This window comes from Ovis aries, chromosome 10 (genome assembly GCF_016772045.2).
Source record: "Ovis aries strain OAR_USU_Benz2616 breed Rambouillet chromosome 10, ARS-UI_Ramb_v3.0, whole genome shotgun sequence".
In the NCBI taxonomy this organism is placed as follows: domain Eukaryota; kingdom Metazoa; phylum Chordata; class Mammalia; order Artiodactyla; family Bovidae; genus Ovis; species Ovis aries.
Window position 1 is genome coordinate 55,034,710 of NC_056063.1, and position 26,913 is coordinate 55,061,622.

Consider the following 26,913-nt stretch of genomic DNA (forward strand, 5'->3'; position numbering starts at 1 on the left):
ATTGCCCTTCGAGGTTGACAGAAATGCTTTATGTCTCTAATTTCACTTCAGAATCTATGGTAGTCCTTCTCTGATATCAGAGCATCGTTATACTATCACTCATGATAAGGAGAAACTTTTTAGCCCCCAAATGAAATAAAGAGAACATTTCCAGCAATAAATAGGCAGGAACTAGGGAGAAAAGGGATACAGAAGATTTTTGTATATGTGTGACAAAAGGAGTCAAGAACACTTTGGTACCAAAGGTGACTTAAAGCAATTTTAAGTGAAAATGGCTGTGAAGAGAAGAAGAGGCAATATAGAGCCATTTCTTCATATAAATATTTTCAGAATTTTCAACTGTGCAATGCCTGAGAGCTGCAAATTTTCCTTTCTAGTCTATGTTAATATAACTGATGCAAAATGCAGGACAATTTTAAAAAGTTAACAACTGCTTTTAGTAAGACTATTTTATTTAAAAATTTTTCAAAATATAAAAATAATAAACATTATGGGTATTAACAAACAAAACAACATAATTCAACTATAAATAATAAAAATGTTGACAACCCCACATAAACACGTAATACTATAAACATTCTAGGCATACAAGAGTAGTTTTCTAGTTCAAGTTTTACCATTTTCAAGTTTTATCACTTTAAAAATAAACAAAAAAGCTGCTACAGCTTAACCAATTACTTTCGCTCCACTCAAAGAGCAGGGAAATTTTCCCCCATGCCAACACACATTCATGAAATGGGATACTTATGGGCACAGGTATTAAAAACTGGAATAATCCAGTCTCCAGACAAGAAGGAATTCCTTTGGTGTTTTTAGGTTCAACAATCCACAGAAATTGAGTTAAACTAAACCACTATTAAAGGAAATCTTGTGCCAGACATGTTCTGAAGTAATATCACACCCAAAACAGGTTCAGGATTCTGAGAATCAAAAGTAAACATCTATGAATGCTTTGCTGATACTTAAAAACTGTATCTTGAGAACATTCACTAAGGTGCTGGAATGAAGTCTTGCAGATGCAGAAAATCTGCACATCAACACAAAACTTGTACAATGTAAATAATACATCTCTTTACAACTCATCAAATGTTCTATAAATATTTACGAATTACCCTGCCTCCTGATGAGTAAAAGACAGATGGGAATTGAAAGCAGAAGAGGATTATACCATTTTTTAGGACTAGAGAAGTTTTCCATTTGCAATTGGGAAAACTGAGCCATGCTCAATGTATCTTTTTTTTTTTTAAGTCTAGTCATATTAACACCATTACTCTTATCAAAAGAGCTGCTGACAAATTGAAGAAAATATTTTCTTTCTGGGAAGTTGGACACCAATTAGTATAATGTCATTCTGCATCATTCTCTTTAAATTACAGGGTGTTTCTAATTGGCTGGGCTCTTTACCTGGCTCATCACAGACTGCTTTTATAATTATGCTGCTAGATCAGATTAAGTTATAAGCAATCATAGATTTAAGCTCAGCAAAGTCTGGATAACAGGTTGAAAAATGATATTGAAAGGTTTTGTAGCACCAATGACTTTTTCCTAAGACACTTGAGGGGCTGCATCACTTTAAAGTATTATTTCTCTTGTAAACAAGACCAAAAATATTCAATTGATCTGTACTTTGAGCACAAATATTTATAAACTCTATTTGAAAAAAAAACACACATATAGCATGACTAGGGCAGCTAATAGTGTAAAATCTAAGTATATTGAAAAATATAAAGATATATAAAAGGCTTTCATAATGCAATCGTGCAGAGGTAAACTGCTTCATTCAATTACACAAAAGTGATTCTGTACAGTTATCTACATATAGCTCCATGAAAATCCTCTTCAGGAAAATGAAATAATGGAAATCCTCTTTAATTAATAAACATATGGGAAATTATTAAAATATGTACCTGACCTACCAGATCTCAAAGCAATTTTTCAAAAAGTGCAATGATTTTAACGAGAATTAAATCATCTCAACTTCTGATTCCCAATGGCATGTTCAATTTCATTTTGCTTTATTTTGTTTTTAATTTAAAAGCAAAGGGGGAAAAAAAAGGAAGATGACAAAATAAGAGAGAGTAGTGGTATGTGATCCACAGCTATTAACCAACCCAAAGCTGATAACAGCAAGTATGGTCTCTTCAGAGAATTATCTTTGGGTTTTCAGCCCAGCACGTTAGAGCTATTCTAACTATTACACAGACAGAGAAGCTTTCCTTACAAAGAAAAAATACTGAACTAACCTGGGAAAATATCTGCGAACTCCCAGCGGCTACATGTTAGTTTACAATGTGAACTAATACAAAAGTCTAATTTTTAAAATGCCTTGTAGGCTACAAGGTCATAGGTAAGAAAAATTTCCAAAATACTTACTGTTCCTTCAAACCAAGCCTACATTAACCATGCTGTTTTCAATTAATATGAATCAAAATAGATAATTTACATTATGTCTGACATATTCATTCTTTTTTCCTGACAACAAATGCAATGCATACTCAAGAAAAAGTGCTTGAAGAATAGTTAACTTTGCACAAAAAGGTGAAAATGTGAGCATGGCTGAATGGAACTAAAAACAAAAGGAAAACAAGGGTGAAGAGAATCAAATATAATTTGGACTCTTTTAATGAAAAGTTGCAATCAAGTGTAACTTCTAAAATGTTAATGAGAATCTAAGAAGGAATACTAAGAAATTAATGTTCTGAAAACTTTATGATGCCCATTATAAAGACAGTATTTTGGATGAAAATTTAGAATAAAATTTAACTTCACTCTTTATAAACAATTCTACACCATATTGCTTATAAATAAAGAACACGGACATACACCTCTTAAGGCAAGAAAACTACTGTCTTTAACAGTGTTAGACACACACTATTTCCCCTTGCTTTTAAGATTGTCTTCGATGTCTTCGTTGCAAGTGAAGAAAACAAGGAAACACTATATAAATTAGACGTTCACTAGATATCTCTCAATATTTATAATTCACAGATCATCCCATACTACTTGAAAAGCAAATTATTCTCCTTGTTGATTTTGAAGAGTTAAGAATTTTTTAAAAATTATTTGGGTAAGTGGCCTTGGCATAGACTTCAATAAATATATTTAGAAGAAACAGGGAAGTTATTACCATGTGAAAAAAATATTTTAACCACTTGTTCAAAATTACTGTAAGTAACCATCCTAACTCCAGAAATGTATCCTAAAGCCCAGAAAAATTAAAGCCAAACCACGGTTTAACTTTTTAATCATTTTCATCATTCTAGATTGTTCATGCTGATGAACATAGTATCATGGCTTTATAGATTTCCTAGATACAATTTCAACTTGGCTGAGCCTGAAAACTCATTTCATGTTAGGAAAACCAAGAGGATTTTTTTTCCTTCTTAGAGTGTTTAAAAACAAACGGCTATAAAGGGGAAAAAACATTTAAGTATAAGATCAAACAAAGCACACACTCAGATTTACTTCTGGACTCAGATGTACCCTAAAAGAACTGGAAAAATAAAAATGCTAATTATGGTACATGTAAACATCTATTCAAACTGATAAAGGGCCAACATAAAGTGATAGTATCATATTATTATAACAGTCGTCTCCAGACAGGAACAGGTCTTGCTGTTGTAGTCACAAAGCTAAATTCAGGCAATGATGATCTCCCTCTGCTGGAAAAAGAGAAGACTATTAAAAAAAACTTTGAAAACAGCAAATAAATCTAAAACTTGAATCATACCATACATTGACCTCCAACTTTTTAAAACATTACGTCTGAGAAAAGAATCAAAATGAAAGCTGCAGACAAATTTTTCAAAGATCAACCATGGTTTAAAATGATTTTAACAAAACCTCTCTGCAACACGCTTCACTGAAACATTAAGCTGCACAGGTAACAGCTCGGCAACATGGTTATGATCCGAATTTTTCATTAGGAAACGTCATCATGGACCATATAGTAAATTTTTATCAGTGCGGGTTGGCAAAGTAACAATTTTAAGAAATCACTAACAAATTTCAAGATATTGATAAAAATATAAAAGCAAGAACGGACTACAAAATAATCGTGAGTTATATATGTAATTTTCTTAAACTCCATGGGATTACCATTTCATTCTTCAATCACACTGTATGACATAAAATACTATACTAAGCATAATGATAAACAACAAAAGTAAATAAAAAGGAACATATCAAAATGAGACAGTGTTTGGTATACAAAAGAAGACTAACTTGGATGATGAGATGATAAGAGGATAGATGAAATAAAGTAACAGGGAGGGAAGGGTTAGAAAGAAACAAATATAAATTGGTACAAAAAAGTAAAAAATGCTTCAATTATACTAATCTAGTAAGTATATAATACTGATAAAATGCAAGAACCAAATTAGGAATTTCTCTACTGAATAAGTATAATGTTTTCATTAGAAATTACTAATGCATGTCAATCAAATTCACCAAGGTTTCTTTCTTAGGTCTTTTAGATAGCTATTCTGGATATCAGATAGCTGTCATCTGATAATCTACTTTCATCTGATAGGTATACAATAATCAGAGAGCAAAAAATCTATTCTTCTCTAAAAGCCTGTATGCTGTATACATACCTTAGAGCAACTAGCCCATTCAGAAAGTTAGTAAGATAGTTTCTGAAAATATGGGAAAAGGAAATTTTTTTCTTTCTGCCTTACAAATATTGTATGGTCATGAACGATCCCTAGATTAAATTTCTACTTTTAATCATATAGGGTTTCAGAAGAATGGGAATAGCACTGTGAAAGACCAAAAATAAGCTAACAAGCTTACTGAACTAAGCTAACAAGCCGAAACTTTTACACAGGACATTTTTGTTTTAAAATGCTAAGATTTTTTTTAAGGGAAGAAAAAAAAATCTTACAAATATTTACATAAATTCTAGGACTAAATCTAATTTTCTATAATTAGTTTACACTACAGGTAAGGAAAAAAGGAAGAAAATATAAATTGATAAAGTTTGTATGATACTCTAAAATAGCCATTGATATTTCAACATACTAGATGAGCAACTGTTTGCTTTCTTTTTGTAACCTTTAGAACCAGTGAGTAGTGTTCCAAGTAAGACTGAAAATACAGTCCCCATAAAACAGTTCTAGTAAGAAGAAATTTCCTCCAATTAAATCATATTTTTCACAGGTAGTCAGCTAAAACAATGAAGTCTTATCTTAATAGTAAACTATCATTTGATACATTTGATCATATCACAAAATAAAACAAGAGCTATGGAATACTATCCCATTCATGCAACATGATTTCATTAAATGCTGAATACTGGTTAACTACCAAAATTAATTTTTAAATGTTACAATTATCCAATAACATTTAAAACAACACTGCTATGTAGAGACATAAGATACTGAATGAAATATGTAAAATGACAACTCCACCATCCCTTGAGGTAATCCTAATCAATCTTTTAACAAATGATATATAATTTCCTTCAATTTTTTCCTGAAAAAAGTAGCTGTCTACATCTCAATTCCTTTTTCATTCCCACTTCAGCCCAGATCTATACTATCGCAAAGAACTTCTAAGGAAAACTACAGAATTAAAAAATGTATTTCAAGTTTTAGGTAAATATTATAATAAAAAAAGAGTTTTAAACTCTGAGTTTAGAACTGAAAGGAAGTTGTAAGTACGAAGAAAAAGTGTGAATACAGAAGTTAATCTATACTTTTTAGGTTAAATGTAATTTGTGTAGCAAAAGCAAACATCTGGGAACAGTATACAAAACTGTACCAAGACACACTGTATGACTTATCATAACCAAATCTAAGTTGTTTCTACTGATGATAGAAATAGTAACAGCAACAACAGGTAGGGAGAACTGGTATAGATATGGTAAACTGTTTTAGATCAAACACTAGGGAAACTAAAGATGTGAAAGGAACCTTGAGAGATCATCTAGTCCAACCCTTTTCATTTTACAGACAAGGAAACAACCCTGGATAAGTTAAGAGACTTGTCTAAGGCCAGAGAATTAGTTACAGAGCTTGGGAACAAAAGCTAAATCTCTTAACACTTGTCCAGTACTCTACACTTGCTCATCTTTGAATATAAAAAATTAATGGGATGGACTAGATTAGTGGCTCTTGACATTTCTACTCTTACACACTGATAGAAACCAAAAGGCTATCTTACTCCTGAAATAGACATTTAATATTCCAAAATATTAATAGCTTACTAATTGCTATGGAAATTCCGCTAAGACTATGTGTATATTCCTCCATCACTATTTGTAACAAACCCCACTGGTACAATACTTAACAGAATCAACTGTTTACTAAGATGATCCCAATTGATTGAGAAGACCTTCAACAAAGATTTCTGGAAAATTGATAAGAATTAACAAGGGAGGTAATTGTCACTCCATTACTGGAGATTTAAATATGCATTCATTCATTAATTCATCCCACAAACAACTGAATGTCCACTATGAGCCAGATTTTATGATAATCACTAGAGATAAAGATGAATAAGACATGGTCCCCTTCTTAGAGGAGCTTGTAATCTAGTGGGGAAGACAGACATATAAACCAGATAAACTATATTACAACATAAGTACTGTAACAGAGATATGAACAAAGTGCTGTATTAAAAGGGATGGTTAAGGTATGAACTGGCTAATGACCAAAAAGACTAGTAATTCTGTGTAACATCTACTACATTTACTGTAAACACAATCTCATGCCCGATCAATAATTACGAAGGAGGTAGCAACATAGTTTTTTAAAAAGTTGGCACTGAAATCAGGTGCCTGAATTCAAACCTAGTTCTTCTATTTACTAGCTATCACTCTGGGCAAGTCACTCCATCTCTATTAGCCTAAGTTTCCTTATCTGTAAAATGGATATCTTAAGTTTTAAATGAGAAAACATGAAAGTACATGTAGAGTACTAGTATTTTTTTAATAAACATACTCATTAATTTAAAAAATCCAATAGCAATTTAATACTAAATAATATTTACAATTAAAATCATATTAACGATAATAAAAATATAATTATGAACCTGATAAATGTTGCTAATATTTAATCCCCATACTTCAGGACCCGATCAAAACATACTTGCGTTCTGATTCATTCAAAGCAACATGGTGTAAAACATTTTAATTTTAGGTTATGACAGAATTTAAGAATAGGCAAAGTGATTAGCTATTTATGAATTTAAATAAACAATATGTAATTTCAGTTACATTATAAGGGAATTTTACAATAATTACACAATATCACACTAAAATTTGCTAATCAAATTATAAAGCCAACAATCAGTATGGAGATTTAACTGGCCTTTGAAAGATTTTCTTTCTTTATAATACCTGTTTGGTGTAAAGAGAAGAAACGTGAGCCTCTGCCAATTTGGCATCTTTCACGACTACTAAAAAGAAAAGAAAACAAACTTACCTAATGAATCAGAATAGCACATAGTCAACATACAAGAGACTATACATAAAAATATATCATAGCTCTAAGTATAGTAAAGAAGTTCTGAGTAAAGTCACTATTTTGACAAAAGAAATCTGACTGTGAAATTTTAAATATAAACATGTACATCAAGTGCAAGCCAAAACGTTCCTATGAAACAGAACTACCATTGGGAGTATACATACAACTTTAAGTAGAGGAAAAAAAGAAAAAGAGGAACAGCATCCATGAGCTACTCCACTGGCAAAAGACTATGGTGGTGAAATTACAGTTTGTGACTGTGAGGACCCCAGCATGGGAAGAAAGTTTTTTTGTGTGTGATTTTCAATATAATCACTGTAATCTCAGAAGGGGCAGAAATACTTGCAACCAAAAGGATAAATTTTAAAAGATAAATATGTAATCTCCCACCCTCCATTCTACAAAGAACGCATTTATTTCCTAGAAACTGCTGTATCAACTCTCAATGATCATGTTGTCAGAGAAGTCCACTTAAAAATCACAATACTGTTGCAAATGTCAAAGATTTTTTTTTATAGAAGTATAGGAAATGCACACTTAAAATATCAGACTGGAACACTTACCAAACAGTGCTTTCCTAAAGTAGTATCTATAGTACATTTCTTTATTCATACATCTTCAAATGGTCAAGTTTTCTTTCATACATCCAAAATGTAATGTGATGTTTTCTTATTCACCAAATGTTATCTCTACTTGAAGTCTGGTTCCAAACTAATCAGCCTGCTTTTAAATTTTAAGACATCTGTTGAAAGTTTATAGGATCAAACCAAACTCAAGTGGTATAAATTTTAAACAATGGATTGTACATTATTGTAAAGGTACCAGTAACCATTATAAGAATAAGTTAGTGATTATAGCTCCTTTTGTGATAACTGGGAAGAAGGGTAGATCACCATCTGGAATGGTCTATTTATTTTAATTCTTTTTCTTTTCTTTTTTTTTTTTTTCTTTTTTTAAATCAAGGAACATTGTCTTTTTTTTTTTTTTTGTCATTGCTTTTTTTCTTTTCTTTTCTTTTCAAGAGACCATTCCACTTTATTTTTTAACATCTGAATGCATAAGGACTCAAATGCAAAGCAGTCATACACCGTTATCATTAAAACCCATATGGTAAAATACATACACAAGTCCAACAAAAGGCTAATACATAGTAAAGCCTAAGCATACTACTATGTAATATTATGAATACATAACTTGGAGACTTTAGTTAGAGTACTATGTTATCTATTCATTTTTTGAAAACATTCATTAAGATTTTAAATGCAAATTCATTCCTTATTTGGAGTAAAACAAAATTCTCTAAGTTATAACAAGTATTGGTCATTAAGTCTTCAGACCTATTCATTAAATTACAAAGAACCCAAAGAATTCTGTAATGTTCAGTAAGTATGTAATAAAAACATTGCATATGTTTCTAGTGTGATGTCTTTACCAATTGTTTACTGAAATAAAACGCAAACATCAATCTTTCAAAATACAGGATTCAGAAGGTAGTTTTCTTCTCTTTTGTCTATTTGTGAAATCCATCTTCATCACATTTTACCAAAAATTGTTTTTACAAATATGTAAAAGTACATTAGATAATACTAATGAAACACAGGTAGAGTTCTATCATATGCAGATCAATGATCAGTCAAATCATCTTCTCCAAGAACGAGATTCATTGTCCTCTTCTTCTTCATCATCATCTTGAAGTAATGAATCATCCACCAAAGACTCTTCCTGAAACTTTAGGTTAAAATGCATTTAGGAATTTACCCAAAAAAAAAAGAAAAGAAAAAAGGTGACACTTTTAAATACTGATTACTCTCAACAGAGTCGAATACAAAAGGTATTTCTATAGTAAAAACATTCAAGAAACAAAAAGCAACCTTTATCCACTCAAAGGTTTCTCAATACTATCTATTCTATTGCTTACATCAAACAAACACTAAAAAAAAAAATCAAAGTAATAAGCCTTTGTACATGCCATTTCTCCTGCCTCTCTTTATCAAATTATGCCATCTTCTATACCTACAAAACATTGCTGCACACCTTTTTTTTTTTTTCAAGAAAACATCAGTAATTCTTCTCTGACACTAAATCAACCAATAATTTGAATAAAGTTTATCAATATTTATATTTCTTTTCTGCTGTATGTAACAAACATTTTCTTTTACAGCATTCTTTTCTTTTCCCCATTCCCTTCATAAAAGCTTCTCAGACTACTTTTCAAACTTTTCAAAATACCTAATACCAGGAGTTCTCCTGCTTTTCTCCCCATTCAATTCAAACTCATGGAAGGACAAAGGTATAATCTAAAATATAAAATGACAAATCATGTATATGAGTTTCAAAATACACATTTTATTCTTGCATTTGACTATGGACATGTATAACAGCCTCAAATGCTCTTCAAACAAAATGAAGTGCCATAATGAAAATCTAATCAAGGTAAAACATGGAACCATTTAGTTTTCCCACCTTACCTTTATTCCTTAACTTCCTCAATTTTTTTTCCTACAGCTTATTTCATGATTAAACAAAACAGAGTTGCTTATTTTTAGATTTTTGATTTCAAAGGGCCCTCCCACTTCAGTGGTCTTTATGCTCCCCCGTCTCAGCCATAACACTAACTGCTGTTATGCAAGAAAAAATATACTATTCCACACCCACATCTCTGCCAATTATAATGCCTCTCTATTCCCAGTCCAAGTTATGAAAAGCTTTTTTTATCACTTGGGGTTCAGCTACACTGCTACCACCTCCTTCAAGATTCTTTTGGAAAGAAAGAATCATTCCTTCCTCTGGGTACCCACAGCATATTGTTCAAATCTTTAATCACCATATCAATCTGCCTTTTATTATAATTAGTTTCTTGTGTCTATCACCACCTTCTTTTCCAGATTGATTGCTCCTTGATGATAGGGACCGTGTCTTATTCATTTTTCTGCCTATCACAGTATCTACCATATATCAGGCATTCATTCTAATGAACTAAAATGATATGAATTAAAATAAAACCTGAAATGTCGATAAAGTAATTAAGTAAATATATACTCTAAAACTTAAAATATCACAAGACTTCCTGTGGATGAAAATCTCATGAGCAATTATTGTCTTCTAAGAGTAAATGAAAACTGAGTATATATATGATTTTCATATATTCTTTTTGGATTAGCAATCCACAGTTCTCATTAATACATAAAATTTAGTCATCTGCATTTTATCTGCTATCCCCTGCCTGGAAGGTAGCTCAGGAATAAAAGCTTTATGTTAAAATCACAGCCATAGATCACATTTTATATAAAAATAAACATTTAAGGGTAAAAACAAATGGAAAAAAAAACATACTTCCTCTTCATCAGGTTCAACTTCTTCTGTTTCAACAGCTGAAATATTAGTTATTGGCTTATTCCATGCCAGCTTTAGATCCTGCCCTTTGAAACGAGCTCCATGAACTGCAGCCTAAAACAATGAAAAACATTGGAATACAGAACCTTAATAATTTGTGAAGAAAACAATGAAATGTTATAGTACCTAATATTAAATACACGCGAAGACAGTTGTCTATTTTTGCTTTGTGGTTTATTTCTCTATTTACTATTTATTATTACAGTTTATAATTTACTTTATATTGTTATTTATTTCTAAAGTCAGCCTAGTGATTTGAGTAGAGCTATTTCACTACTGGCCAATATCTGACTAGGAGAACTATGTCTCCAAGTCTACAGTAAAATGATAAGCGCTACTCAAGGCAATAATTGCGAAGCACTTCAAGATTCTGGTTTTAGATTTTAATTCTTATTAATTCACAAACGACTCATACAGTAACTAGAAACTAGAAGCCTCTAATAAATTTAAGGATAATTTTGCACCTGTTTTTATACTTATATTACATCAAATAATCACAAATAACAGAAAATGCCTGATGTATCATTAATACAAAATACAAATATCTCAATGAAGAAAAAAAACTGAGCTTTTCTATTGAAAACTAAAGAACTTCCCTAACAAAGCTTTCAGAATTGCATATAATGAAAACTGAGCAAACAGTCAAGCCTAAGTACTTGCTACATTAAATGGCTGGTTCAGAAAGAGTGCTTTCAAATTAAAGTACTGTGAACTAATATAAATCAATGTTAGCAACAAATCAAAATAACTGTCACCAAAGATTTACAGCAAAACCTCAAAGTACAGCATAATGTGAAATGTAGAAACAATTACATGTTTAATGACATCTGACCACGAGTAGTATGATACAAAGTCCCCAGGTAAAACTTTTAAATCTACACATATAAATTTATGGTTAATTTAAAAGATTTCATGCCTATTAAAATGTAGCTCAGAAATTTTTAGTCCATGACCCCATCATGTCATATAACTAAAGAAATTTTAAGTACTTATATATATAATATAAGAAACAAACTAATTTTTTGAGGCTATAAATATTACATAAAAACATATTCCTGTAAGGAATCCCAACTATCTCACACAAAATGTCTACTCATAAAAATTGTGTTTTCATGTTTTCTTCCAGCTAAAGAAGGCAAAAAATGTTAGTGATGTCATCTATTGTAAGTTTCTTCAAAAATTTCTTATGATCTAATTTTGCACATCTCTATATTCAATACTTACTTCAAATTCATAAGGCGAATCTACAACTCTCTAAAGTTTTAGTTTTAAAATTATTTACTGGGTGCTGTCATCCAGGCTTTGTTGTTCAATTTACCGGCTGTGCGTATGCGTTAGTCTCAGTTGTGTCTGACTCTGTGAGACCCCATGGACTGTAGCCCTCCAAGCTCCTCTGTCAATGGGATTCTCCAGGCAAGAATACCGGAGATGGTTGCCATTCCCTACTCAAAATTTACACATTATAAGGCAGAGTAAAATTAGCATAAATCTGAGTAGCCTGGGATTTTCGGAATGCTAAGTGAGTTCTGGTTTCAGCTTCAAGGCATCAGTTGCATGAGCCCCTAACAAAAGTCACCTGACCTTTGAAGCTTTGAAGTCAGGCAATGACTTCTCTAGCTATGAATGTCCCAGATGGCATTTTCTTTCACTATAAGGCTGTTTCATCTACACTGAGATTCTGTTTATAATAGCCATCTTCATTAATTATTTTAGCAATAACTCACAGCAGCTTCTTTATTGGCACTTGCATTTTTATACTATGGAGATGGATTCTTTCCTTAAACCTCATGAACCAATTCCCTGCTAGCTTCAAACTTTTCCTCCGAAGATTCCTCATCTCTCTCAGCCCTCACAATATTGAAAAAAGACAGGGCATTGCTCTGGATTAGACACGACTGAGTGACTTCACTTTCTTTCCTTATAAGGATACTGTGGCTGGATTTATCTTCTGTCCAGACCACTAAAACTTTCTCTATATCAGTGGTAAGGCCGTTTCACTTTCTTTTCATTCTTGTGTTTACTAGAGTAGCACTTTCAATCTCTTTCAAGAACTTTTCCTGTGTGTTCACACCTTGAATAACTGGCACAGGAGGCCTCAATTTTGTCCTAGCTCAGCTTCTGATATACTTTCCTTACTAATCATTTCTAGCCTTTGATTTAAAGTGAGCGACGTGAGACTCTTCCTTTCACTTGCATGCTTAGAGGCCACTGTAGGGTTATCAACTGGCCTCATTCCAAGGTTGTTTTGTCTCAGGGAACAAGGAGGCCCAAGGAGAGGGAGAGATGCAGAATGGCTGCTTGACAGGGCAGTCAGAACACAAATTTATTGACTGAATCTGCCATCTTATATGGGCACAGTTTATGGTGCCCCCAAATAACCACCATTTGTTCTGGGGTCACCAGAACAAATATAATAATAATAATGAGAAAGTTCAGAATATTGCAGAAATTACGAAAGTGTGATAGAGAGACGTACAGTGAACAAATACTGCTGGGAAATGGTGGTGACAGATCAGCATAAAGAAGCACTGCCACAAACCTTCAATCTGTCAAACAAACAATAATATCTGCAAACTGCAATAAAGTAGAGCACAGTAAAACAGGGCATACCTGTGTGTGTATAAAAACTACACAGTACAGAATTATATGAGAAATATCAGCAGCCTTCAATTTACTTTCTTTATACGTGTGTATATACATGCATACATACATTTTATACATGTATATGTGCACTTCTGTATATGAATGCATTTTCCCCCCACTCCCAGCTCTGACCTCTGAAAAAAATTGTTATAATTAACATACTCAGTAGTAATGAGCATGCTTAGTACTCAGACTATGGTCTTTAAATACCTTTCCCAGTAATAAGAACCAGAGCTCCTTAGAGAAATGGCCAGTTCCTGGTCTGGAAGAGAAAATGTATAAGATGAACCTAGAACACCTTTTCATACCAGAAAGAAAGAAAATATCATAACCCATTAGAGTCCTGTCAAAACCACTCACAAAAAACCTAAAGACAGGACACATCAATAACTGAGAACAATGGATCAATACCCATGAAATGTTTAAATCTATGAATTTATAATTGTATAATTCCAATCAAGCTAAATCAAAATATGCATTTATTATGGATCCCTAAAGGAAGAAAGTAAAATATTTATAAGAAAACCAGGGAAATATAAACTCTGACTGGGAATTTAATAATATTTAAGGAATAATAATTTTTAGGTATAATAATAAATATTGTTTTATTTTATTTGGCCTCTAATATTGAAAGAGACACACTGAAAGGTTTACAGCTGAAATGATATGACTGGGAATGGCTCCAAAACAAGAAGGTAGAGTGTTGTAGTGGGTGGAATATAGACAAAAAAAGATTGGCCGTAAGTGGATAACTGCTGAAGCTCAATGAGGAACATGTGGGGGTTCATTTTACAATTTTCTCTAATTTCTATGCTTTGAAGTATAAATGAAAAGACTGTTTAAGCGCTGAAGCATTTTATTCATAAGCTTGCTCTAGAATTTTGCCTGTTTAGTCTTACACAGCATCATTCGAAGTTTGCACCAAATTATAAGTAAGACGAGCAGGCAAACATATGACAGAAGAGGAAAAAAGAAAAAGGCTTGAAGATCTGACAAATGAAGAAAGAAAAAAAGTATGAAAAGTAGTTATGAGGTAGGCTCTGTATCTTACAGAGAAAATGATTCTAGAAACAACATTTGGAAAAGACTGGAATAAGCAAGGAGTGTTTGCCTTTTGCCTTTCAAGTTATTTAGATTATAAATCTAAACTGAACATACAAAATGCAGCTCTTCACAAACCTACTGACAAGAAAATCCTTTGTTAGAGCTCTTATAAAACCAATGTCTGCAAAAACACTGTGGGGAAAACGGACCTAAGTCAGAAGAGCTAAAGCTATAATCCCGGTATATCTTTCATTTTTAGTAATCATAATGGTAAAACTATCTATAAAGTTAAAACAAAGTTTATTAATGTTTGTAATAACCACAGTATATAATGTTTAGGCAGGAGTTACATTAAAGAACCACCAAGACAAAACTCAAAACATGTAAAATCTGATTTTCAGAATTTATAGAGAAAGACTTCTATTTCTTTAGCTTTAAGTTCAAGTTACATGGCCACTTTCTCACAAGCTTCAGACTTAGATTTACTAATTCTCACAGCAGTTTTCATCATATAGCAATACTTAACTGGCAAGTAAATCAGTAAGAACACACAGACTATTAAAAACACGATTTGATTTCTCTTGACTGAATCCACTTAAACACTCACTTAGTTCTTGCCACATATTTACTATTTATTCAGTTAGCCCCATCAATTTCTGACTTGATGTTGAACTATCCTCTATGAATCCAATTTTGTGCTTCTATCTTCAGGTCTAAAGAATGAAAGTTTTGAAATAATTTCTTCTATCTTGTTTCTATTCAGTTTCATTGAATTAACAATCAATTCTCATTCACACACAGACACACACAAATATTAATAGCAGCTAACACTACGATGGTTTGGGCTTCCCAGGTAGCGAACTGGTGTCTCCTGCATTGCAAGTGTATTCTTTACCAACTAAGCTAAAAGGGAAGCCCACAGTGGTAAAGAATCCACCTGCCAATGCAAGAGACATGGGTTCAATCCCTGGGCCTGGAAGATCCCCTGGAGAAGGGAATGGCAACCCACTCCAATATTCTTTTCTGGAGAATCCCATGGACAGAGGAGCCTGGCCGGCTACAGTTCATAGGATCGCAGAGTCAAACATGACTGAAGCAACTTAGCATGCACTCAAGATGATTTACTATGTTCCAGGAACCGTGTTCTTTTGAATCCTCACAACTACTGGAAGTTGAGGCATGGGTGTCAAAACCTACCAGTAGAACAAGAGTCTCTTTCCTTTTGCTATAAAAAGCTTCATATCTCTTTGAGTTTGAGACTGTCGAGTTTCATCTTTGGAACTGACTCTTATAAAATAGGAACTTAACTATCCTATTCTAAAACTGGATCCTGATTGCTTACAAAAGTATAGGAACAATTCAGAGTAGGAAAACTAACTTTCTAACCAGTCATAGGAAGAGGTCACATTTTTTCTGTCCTCTTTGGGTACTAATCCACCTTCAGTACATTGGGGGTGGACAGACAAACCAGAGAACAGAAAATAAAGCAACAGGATTCATCGTCTAATTAACCAGAGTCAAACCTTAATCATCTTAACCTAAAGTTAAAATGATTCTGTTAACTTAACCTAAAGCTAAAATATTTCAATCTCTTTTCTGAGGAAAATTTCTTACTTTTCAATCATATTTGAATGTCTTTGATTATCTTATTCCTTGTACTTTTACTTTAAAATATTATGCATCTACTGACTTAAGAAAATACACATAATCATCTAATACAATGGTTCATGTACAATGAAGTATTTGGAAATAAACATTAAGAAAGGTGGACAAATTTATTTTCCTGGGAAAGCCTATCTTTTGGCTTGAGTTCTATCCACCCACATATTGGTATTAAATTTTTCATTATATATAATGAGTGATGAGAGGCCTGGCGTGCTGCAGTCCATGGGGTAGCAAACAGTCGGACACAACTGAGCAACTGAACTGAGTGATGGGACGAGTAATTTTTTGTACTTTTTAAGCATTCTTCTTTGAAAAAATTAAATATTGGTAACTCAATGTCAAACACACTAATTTTTAAATTGCTCAACCTAACTCAATCAGATCCAAGTTAACCGAGGTTGTTCTGTCACTTATTCAATCTTCACATAATTTATTGTTAAAATTTCTCTTTACACATTAGTTCTTGGTCTTTAAACTGACTGCTATTTGCTTGGAAAATATATACACAGTATAAAAATATATATTAAAAAAGTTTACTCCTGAGAGAGAAAAAGCAAAACCCAAGAAGGATGGTATATGTCAACAGATCTTACCTATTAAAAGCAAAACATCCAAAAATTACTTAAGAGGCAGAAAGTTTTTTTTCCCCTCAGTCATGTAAATAAACAGGGAGAAGTAACAATACACATTTTTTAAGCAGTTACTACATTCACAAATTTGGTAAATACTGTAACCATCTGAATGTAACTACCATTGTTTAATAACATGACTACTTTCCAGAAAACAAATAGAATATAAAAGATGGTACTCAATCTACTTATTCAACATTACTCTGAAAATTGTCACTGAAGGCATCGTTTAAAGGAAGCTCATTCTTAACTTACACTCTACAATACCTCTGAGAGAACACTAGATCAAAACTCTTTTTCAATATAACATTTATACATACAAGCTTATAAGAAAGTTTTAAACTTTAATCAATTAATTAGCTTTTGTTTTCACAAAAGACTTTTAAATAAAAAGATTTCTTAAAACTTAACAGAACTCTAGGATGAGAAATTCCTATAAAACTATCCACTACCCACCAATCTAATTCTGAAATTCCATTATTCCAGGGCCCAGTTAACACTTCCCTGAGACTTCTCAGACACACAGTCTTTATATTATAGACTACAACGTCCCAAGAATAACTCATATCAGGGAAATCCCCAGCAATGCACTGCCAGGGGATATTTACTAGACGGGGGTAAATCAATTTAGAAGATTTTCAAAACTTATTTAGACCACAATCATCTCAAAACTTTTAAAAACCATCCTACTCTTCCATTCCCCATTCATGTTAGGTTAACTGTTTGGAATGCTTAATGCACTTTTCCCAAATCAAAAGGGTACATCTATTTCTCTACAATCCTGAACAAAGAATACACAGGATTAAAAACGTTACTATGAATTCCCTACATCTCATACTCATTTTTCTTTTTTTAATCTTTTAAATCCAGAAGAAAGACAAGGTTACACATACTTCTGGTCATTTTTTAGAAAGAAAATTCAAGATCTACATTTGAAGACAACTACACTGAAAGGTGAGCACCTAAGAATTAACGCTTTTGAACTGTGGTGCTAAAGAAGATTCTTGAGAGTCCCTTGGACTGCAAGGAGATCATCCAACCAGTCCATCCTAAAGGAGATCAGTCCTGGGTGTTCACTGGAAGGACTGATGCTGAGGCTGAAACTCCAATACTTTGACCACCTCATGCGAAGAGTTGACTCATTGGAAAAGACCCTGATGCTGGGAGGGATTGGGGGCAGGAGGAGAAGGGGACGACAGAGGATGAGATGGCTGGATGGCATCACCAACTCGATGCGCATGAGTTTGGGTGAACTCCAGGAGTTGGTGATGGACAAGGAGGCCTGGCGTGCTGCAATTCATGGGGTCACAAAGAGTCAGACACGACTGAGCAATTGAACTGAACTGAACTGAACTGAACACTGAAAAGACTCTAAAGGCTAGCACTATATATTCATGTCTTGGTAAAAAGCTATAGAGGCCTAGACGAAGATATCTTGAGCTAGGGACACTGCATGGTTTAGCCAACTGAGTCTAGAAAGCAGCAGATGAGGGATGATTAAGAAGAGTAGCCATCAGGATTATTTAATTCTGCTTCTACCTTACGCTTCACCACTCCTTCTGCCAAAGCAAACTTGTTTTGGGCCAGCTGAGAAAGGGAGAAAGTGAAGGGGCCTTACTGGTATTAAAAAGAATGGAAGAATTTCTGATGTCTCAAGACAGTACAACTTGTCATTCAACTTGGTGACTAGCTATTCTAACAATTCCATGTTATATATCAAAACTGCCTAACTGCTTTAGAACATTCTTTGTGGCCATGAATTCCACTTCATATGTCCTGTCTTTTCAAAATGTAGTTAAGCAAAAAAAAAAAAAAAAAACCAAACCAAACACCACACTTATATTAAAACTTAACTGCAATATTTATAAAACATTTAAATCTGAATTTCAATAAATTAGATTATTTGTAATACTTACTGCTTCAGCTTCTGCTCGTGTCTTGAATGTAATTACTGCATGAAGTGAAGAGTCATCAATCTGACAATCTTCAATTTCACCATATTGCTTTAAATTAAAAAAAAGTATTTCCTCCAAATAAATATTTTGAAACATCCAAAATCCTAATGGTTTTAAAATATTAAAATGCCAACAAATATAACCCAGATACATAACAATTCAGGGTGATAAGAAAAAAACTATGAGTAATTCACTTTAGTACTTGATATTGTAAGATAAAGGGTAGTCTTATTTTCAAATATTATCTTACTATTCTATACTTTTTAGAATTAGGGAAACTTGACTGAATTATTCTTTTTTATTTTTTATTGGAGTATAGTTGCTTTACAATGTTGTATTAGTTTCTACTATACAGCAAAGTCAATCAGCTATAAGTATACCTATATCCATCCCTTCAAATTGAACTGTTCTTTAAATAATGGAAACATTGGTCAAAGACTGAGTTTCCTTATTGCCATTTCTTCTATGCTCATTATTCTAATTCCAGAAAATGCTAAATCCTTTCTAAAGCAGATCATTATCCTCAGACTATTCTTTGAGTGTTTTTGATTCCCAATTTAAAGCTGGGGGGCAGGGGAGAAAGAGTCAGAGAATTTAAGTAATTTTTCCAAAGTAACTAAGTTAATTACCAGGATGAGAGTCCAGGTCTTTCAATTCAAAAGTCTATCTGACTGCTGTTTACTCTTACTCTACACTCCTCTAGAACACATTCTTTGAGGACATTTACAAGCTAAGCATGTTAAATTATCTTTGGGTGTGCTGGATTTTATTTTTTCCATGTACAGGAAGATCTTTCTGCAAATAGCAGAAAACAGCACCTTTATCACATAAAACTTCAGTCCCTTATATATCATTACTAATATCGTCCTTCTTTCTTACCCTCAAATAAAATTAAAACCACAATCTCATTAAATGCGCACACTATACAAAGAAAAATTCTCTATGGCATAGTAAAGAAAATGGACCACAGAATCAGTCAGACCCCAGCTCTGTTAGTGTTAGCTTGAACAAGCTGAACAAATTCCTTAATCTCTTCATGTTTCATTTTCCCAATCTCTACAAAAAGCACAATAAAGGTACCTACCTCAGAGAGGTGTCAAAATAACTCATAATATGGTGAGTTATATAAAGCATTCAGAATAAAACCAGCCACAAAAGAAGTGCTTTATGTTTTAGCTGTAACGTTTTATTACTGTACTAGTTCCAGCGCATAAATTAAAGAAAGCATTTCATTAATCACAATTTGTAATGATGTTTAGTACTATAGGTTTTTCCTGATACCTGTCATGTTCAAATCACAGGTTGAGATAGAGAAGCTATCTTAAAGACTGACAATTTTTAAATGTTCATTACCACTACTAACTGAGTAGAATTCGAATCTCTAAACTCATGTAAGAATGAATATCCATTTAGAGGCTCTAGAATGTTTCTAAGCTTTTCTAACCTGCCCTCATAGCTCAGTTGGTAAAGAACCCGCCTGTAACGCAGGAAACCCCAGTTCAATTCCTGGGTCAGGAAGACCCCCTCGAAGAAGGGAGAGGCTACCCATTCCAGTATTCTGGGGCTTCCCTTGTGGCTCAGCTGGTAAAGAATCTGCCTGTAATGTGGGAGACCTGGGTTCTATCCCTGGGTTGGGAAGATCCCTTGGAGAAGGGAAAGGCTATCCACTTCAGTATTCTGGTCTGGAGAATTCCATGGACTGTATAGTCCATGGGTCGCTAAGAGTCCAACACGACTGAGTGACTTTCACTTTCTTTCACTTTAACGTTTCTAAAACCAGAACTGTTTCAGTCTTACCAAAACACATTCCTAAACTCACCTTGTCTGTCTGAATTATTTTAGCATATTCTTTAATAATTTCCTGATTAGCTATATAACTATATGTAATACACAAGTTTATCTAGATCTTCTTTCCCTTGGGAAGGTACAGAAACAGGGTGTATAGGAGGTATTGGGCTACAGTATCTCTAAGCTAGAAAACTTTCTGATTCTTTTCTGTCTCCCTTTAAAGTCATAAAGCATAAGATATTCCAAACCCATCACTGTTAAATATTAATCATCTAAGTTATTTCTTAAACATACACCATTTCTTTCAATACCTCTTGATGTCCTAAAAAACCATAGTTTCACATCTGTAACTACAGTTAACAGCCTGGAATATAACTGTGAAATATTTAAATCTGAACATTCAAAAGGTTCAACTACCCGTGTACCTATCTACAAGCTTACCCATCCTTCAAGACCCAAGTTCCAGTTTTACTACCTCATGAAACTTGACTGTTCATTTATCATCATATGCCTGTGTGAAAAAAAGTTCTCTAAGCTATTGAGGCAGTTATAGTTTTTAATAAATTTAACTTGATTATAAATTGTTTTAGTTTTCTTTAACTGGTTTGCGTTAAACCTTTATATGTAAAATCCTCTAGGATAAAGAACTGGTTACTTTATATACTTTATCTAGAGCAATTACTCTAATGCTGCAGGCAAGACTGATGCTTAGTAACTAACCTTTGTGATAACATTAAGAATCACAACATGCAAGTTAAAAAGCCCTTTAGGCAGACATAATCTCCATTCTGCACATGAGCCCAACAGATTCCAGGATATCCATGTAAAATAATGGATTAGCAGGGACTAGACTCTTATTCGCCTTCCTCATACATAACTCTATTACCATTAGACTGACTCTAATTATACCCTGGTATCAACTAAGGCATCTTCAAGATCATATTCCAAAATTTTGTCTTGTTTCATTTCTAGGTTAGCTAGATCAAGAATAGAGTATTAATGAATAAAATTCCACCTTAACTTTTAAAAATCTGAATGGCCCAAGCAATATGCTCAATTTTTCCTAAAAGTAAATATCAAATGAAACTAAACTCTAGGACTTCCCTCTCTGAATCAATAAGTTTAAATCATCCCTGTCATAATATCTGAAGGCCTGCTAAGTGTAAGAAAAGTAACATTTCTTTCAGACAATGATTAAACAAAAAACTCCTACAATTTCTTAAATAATTAAAAGATTATTATAGATTAATCAAACACTTTGGTGAGATTAATGTGTTTAAATTACTCATTTCATTTTCATATTTTCTCCTTTAACATCCATTACCCCTAACAATGTATCAGTATTTGTTTCGTTGGACAATAAGAAAGTACCGCAAAGTGAGGAAGAAGATCTTCTCTATCACTCTCTGTAAATGCAGAAATCTCCAATGCCCTGGGACGGTGATCCACCACAGCATGACCAGGCACACCTCGACCTCGGCCTCGACCCCTGCCTCGGCCGTGAGCTGCACCTCGACCTCTTGAATGAACTCCTCTACCACGACCAGATGAAAGAATCCCTCGCTTGGCAGCCTAGAAGAGATTAGACAAGCAGGTTATAAACATCTCCATTACGAACACCAGCCAAGTATTATACTCAGATCAGTCACACATCTGACATCAGTCATACAACTGAATATCACATTCAAAGAATGCCCTACAGAAGCATTTAATAATTCAAGCTAGAGTTTTATTTTTAAAGTGAAAGGAAATTTAGCTAATGAATTTAGAAAACAAAATAACATTAATTTAAGCAACATTCTAAAATTATTAAATACACCTTTTCTACTAAGTCCTTACTCTCCAAGACATCAAACTATATCACAAAAAGGCCAGCCATTCTTGAGTTTCAAATAATGCAGTGTTGAACATTACTTCAGAAGTGAAACATAAGAGATACAAAATACCTATATATATATGTATATATATATAAAATAAGTACATTTTTTCCCAGTTATGACTTTCAAATACAGTGTTTCTATTTGTTTGCCTGCTGACTTTAGTAGATAGTTATTTCAAATTCATTAGTTTGATCACTAACACCAGTATACAACCAATGTAGTATAGTAACTTATATCCCACTGTATCACTCTATATGATTACCACACCATTTCTACATTCCACAAATATTTAATGAGCTCCTCCTGTGGGCTAGTCTTTACCCTCATGAAACTCAAATTCTAGAAGGGTAGAGAAATTAAGCAACTAAGTTATTTATCATATTAATGAACACCGACTCCAAAAATGAGGAAATGCTCTACTTAAAGATATGAATAAAGTATTGAAGATCTGCAATGAAGGGGTGTGTGTGTACGCACATGCGTGCATACACACACACACACTCATGCTCAGTAGTGTCAGTAGTGTCTGACTTTGTTATCCCAAGGACTATAGTTCACCAGCCTCCACTGTCCATGGATTCCCAGGCAAGAATACTGGAGCGGGTTGCCATTTCCTACTCCAGGGGATCCTCCCAACCCAAGACTGAGAACCCATGATTCTTTACCAGTAGCACCACCTGGAAAGCCCAGTTTGCTATAAATAAGCTACTAGAACAAAAGTTCCATGAGGAATTTTTTCCCTTGTCCTATTCTCTACTTTATTCCCAGCACCTACAATAGCAGCTGGCAAACCACAGAAATTTAGTATTTGTTCAATGAATCAAAGAAGGTACAAAGAATAAGCAAAGCAAGGCAAGGATGAGGGGTGAGGGATACAGCATGAAAAAGGAACTAAGGTTGAAAGGAACACGGTACTTCTAAGAAGGAGTAAAATCCAGCATGGCTGGACCACACAGGATGGAGAGATGAGGCTAGAGGGGCAGAGCCAGATCATGAACAACTTAAGGGCAAAGTTAAAGATTATGATTTCATCCCAAGAGCCACAAAAATCAATGAAAACATCTAAAGGTCAGAAGTAAAGCGATATAATCAAATCAGTGTTTTACGATGTTATTCTGATAAAGAGAAAAAGAGAAGATAGGAAGGAAACCAGTCAGGCTATTATAATATCCCCAACAACTGAAGACAGAAGCTTGGTCTACAGTGGTGGCAATGGAGGTAGAAAGAAGTAAAATAAACATATTTAAAATATACTGGAGAGTAATATGTATACTACTTGGTAATTAAATGTATATGAATACTGAAGGAAAGGGAGAAATCAATGAAGATTTCCAGATTTCTGGTTTGAGCAATCGTGTTGATGAGTTTAGGGACAAAATAAGCACAATTTTGAACATGTCAAGTCTGAGGATGTGAAACATCCAAGTGGAATTGTCAAGTAGCCACCACTGCCAAAATCTCTGCAATTATAAGTATTTTATTCATATCAAGACAGTTAATTTTAATATTAGCTAAAGTAATCATCTAAAATCCAAATAATAAATTTCAAAGGTCAAGGATTAAAGTTAATAATAGCACAGCACATACAAAAGTATCCTCTTGGGAACTTCAATGTCTCAAAATGCTCCTTAAAAAGGGGGTCCATGGACAAGTGAGTTTGAGCATTACTGAGTATTTAAATATGTACTTTGGGAGATACACAAATTATAGGCTTCTAGAACACCATAAACAAAAAAACATGTTTACCATAATCTCGTTCAAACTTATTGGGCCTCAGTAGCTTTTATCACTAATACCTATTAACAAAATATGGCACTGCTGTGGCAAATGAATACACTCGGCAAATACTGCATTACTGCACATACTAGTATTAGTTGTAAACTAAAGTTCGGCCATCATAAATGAAAAACAGAAGATGTCGTTCAGTGTTTAGCTATATTACGATAAAGAACAAAAACATGAATCAATGATATAAAGAATATTAGTAATACTATTATTTATTAACTAAAATTATAGGCCAAAATTTTTAAAATGATAATTGTTTTTAAAGTCACACCAACACAAGCATGAAATCTCCAGAATGGTAAAAACACAATTTCTACATTAACATAAAAGAAATCTATGTTTTTCAAAACTTGTTATCTTAGGCAGGACATACAGACAACCATATAAATTTTCCAGAGAAGAGAAATATAGGCAGGTTTAGGACTCCAACCTATGGCTTCCTATGAAGACAATACAGGGTCTTGAGATAAGAACAGTGACTGCTGAATGTTAAACTCTTTAATACCCAGATCCCAGTACTAAATTAGATTTGTACTATGCAGAAAGTAAAGAAGAACTAAAGAGCCTCTTGATGAAAGTGAAAGAGGAGAGTGAAAAAGTTGGCTTAAAGCTCAACATTCAGAAAACTAAGATCATCCGGTTCCATCACCTCATGGCAAATAGATGGGGAAACAGTGGCTGATTTTATTTTGGGGGGCTCCAAAATCACTGCAGATGGTGATTGCAGCCATGAAATTAAAAGACGCTTACTCCTTGGAAGGAAAGTTATGACCAACCCAGATAGCATATTAAAAAGCAGAGACATTACTTTGCCAACAAAGGTCTGTCTAGTCAAGGCTATGGTTTTTCCAGTGGTCATGTATGGATGTGAGAGTTGGACTATAAAGAAAGCTGAGCGCTAAAGAATTGATGTTTTTGAACTGTGGTGTTGGAGAAGACTCTTGAGAGTCCCTTGGACTGCAAGGAGATACAACCCGTTCATCCTAAAGGAGATCAGACCTGGGTGTTCACTGGAAGGACTGATGCTGAAGCTGAAACTGCAGTACTTTGGCTACCTGATGTGAAGAGCTGACTCATTTGAAAAGACCCTGATGCTTGGAAAGATTGAGGGCAGAAGGAGAAGGATGGCAGAGAGAGGATGAGATGGTTGGATGGCATCACCGACTCAATGGACATGGGTTTGGGTGGACTCTGGGAGTTGGTGATGGACAGGGAGACCTGGCGTGCTGCGGTTCATGGGGTTGCAAAGAGTCGGAGATGAATGAGCGACTGAACTGAACTGAACTGATGTTGGAAAAAGAAAATCAAGTTGCTAACAAATTTAGAAAAAAAACAGTATTTTCAGACTAAGCAGAAACAATAAGCTAAGATACAAAGAATTTAATTGTGGCAACAATGATAAATACAGACAAGTACCAACTACACTAATGATATAAATGTCCCTTTACATCAAAATGTAATTCTGATTTTTAAATATCTTTCTGCTTTAGAAATTATCATGTATTAGAGTTCAATTTCATTAGCTTTTTCTTATATAAATAATCATATAACTAAACTATAAGAAACTAGTTTTTTCTCTTTTAAAAACACCCACAGCACCACCTATAGGCAAAACTTAAGTAAACATGTTCTTTGATGTTAATTCTACCACAGAAACTCTGATCCTCATAGTAACTTAATGTAACGTGTCTATATATGCATAGAACATCTCCATAAGAACACCTGAAAAAACTTTAACAGATTTTGGATCCAGGAAAAAAACAAAAATAGAAAAGGAATAAAATTTACTAGAAGTCGAGAGACCAGCTGCCACCTTTCGTTAAATACTAAGAGATTTTTCTATTAGTTCTAAAAAAATTTGCTAACCTCTTCCTTCTTTCTTATATCAACTTCCAATATGTTTTCCAGAGACTGCCAAAGACTGCTGACCAGAATGAGAATATTTTTCAAATAAACATGCAAGACTACAACAACATACTGTGTGGTTATGATGAAACATACCTCCAGCTGTAATTCTGTGTACTTTCTCCTAAGTTCAGTGACTTCTTCTCCAGCTTGCATCTTCTTATATAAATCCAGTTCTGTGTCAAGCAACTCTTTCTGCATCTAGAAAACAGTGATTAGTAATTCAGGTGACAATAATATCCTGCATTTATATATATATATACACACACACACACACATTTTTTATAAGGAATGCTTTTTACATATTCCTATTTAATCTATACATTTGTTCTCTATCTCCAGTCCTACCATCCTAATTCAAGCCATCAATCAGCTAGGTCTACACTAATGCAACAGGCTTCCTAACCTGTTCCTACTTTCACTGATTTCCCTACAATTCATTTTCCATATGGAGGCCAGAGTGAAATTTCTATGGACTAACACAGAAGAATTTTCAGGAAATAACTGTGAAAAGGAAAACAAAAACCTAAGGTGCAAATGAGGACCATATAGTACCCTTTCACATAAGAAAGCATACATACACACACATACCAAGAGGGAGGGAAGAGTGGGGAACACAGTGCCAGGGATCAAACAGGAATGATCATCTATATAATCCTTTATATATATGAATAGTATAACTTTTGAATCATGTTAATTATTTGTTTATTGAGAAAATTAGGGTAATTAAATTGACAGAGTGAAACAGGAGAGAATT

General features: G+C 33.6%; 1 protein-coding gene across 50 annotated transcripts in view; it reads right to left on the reverse strand.

Annotated features, from left to right (window-relative positions):
* Window positions 1–434: 434 nt before the first annotated feature.
* The window catches only part of RBM26 (RNA binding motif protein 26), an 84,974-nt gene continuing 58,495 nt past the window's right edge, over window positions 435–26,913 (reverse strand). For 16 of the 50 annotated variants that reach the window (XM_004012193.6, XM_060394172.1, XM_012184834.5 and 13 more), the window contains 5 exons: window positions 26,253–26,357; window positions 21,958–22,158; window positions 18,760–18,846; window positions 10,803–10,916; window positions 435–9,197 (listed from right to left, as the gene is read on the reverse strand). In XM_004012193.6, coding sequence (XP_004012242.1) covers window positions 9,108–9,197; window positions 10,803–10,916; window positions 18,760–18,846; window positions 21,958–22,158; window positions 26,253–26,357 — 597 coding nt within the window. In that variant the 3' untranslated portion in view covers window positions 435–9,107. Of the gene's footprint in view, window positions 9,198–9,590; window positions 9,767–10,802; window positions 10,917–18,759; window positions 18,847–21,957; window positions 22,159–26,252; window positions 26,358–26,913 lie in introns of those variants that run through there. The other 34 variants (XM_060394197.1, XM_060394187.1, XM_060394196.1 and 31 more) reach the window with 5 other exon arrangements.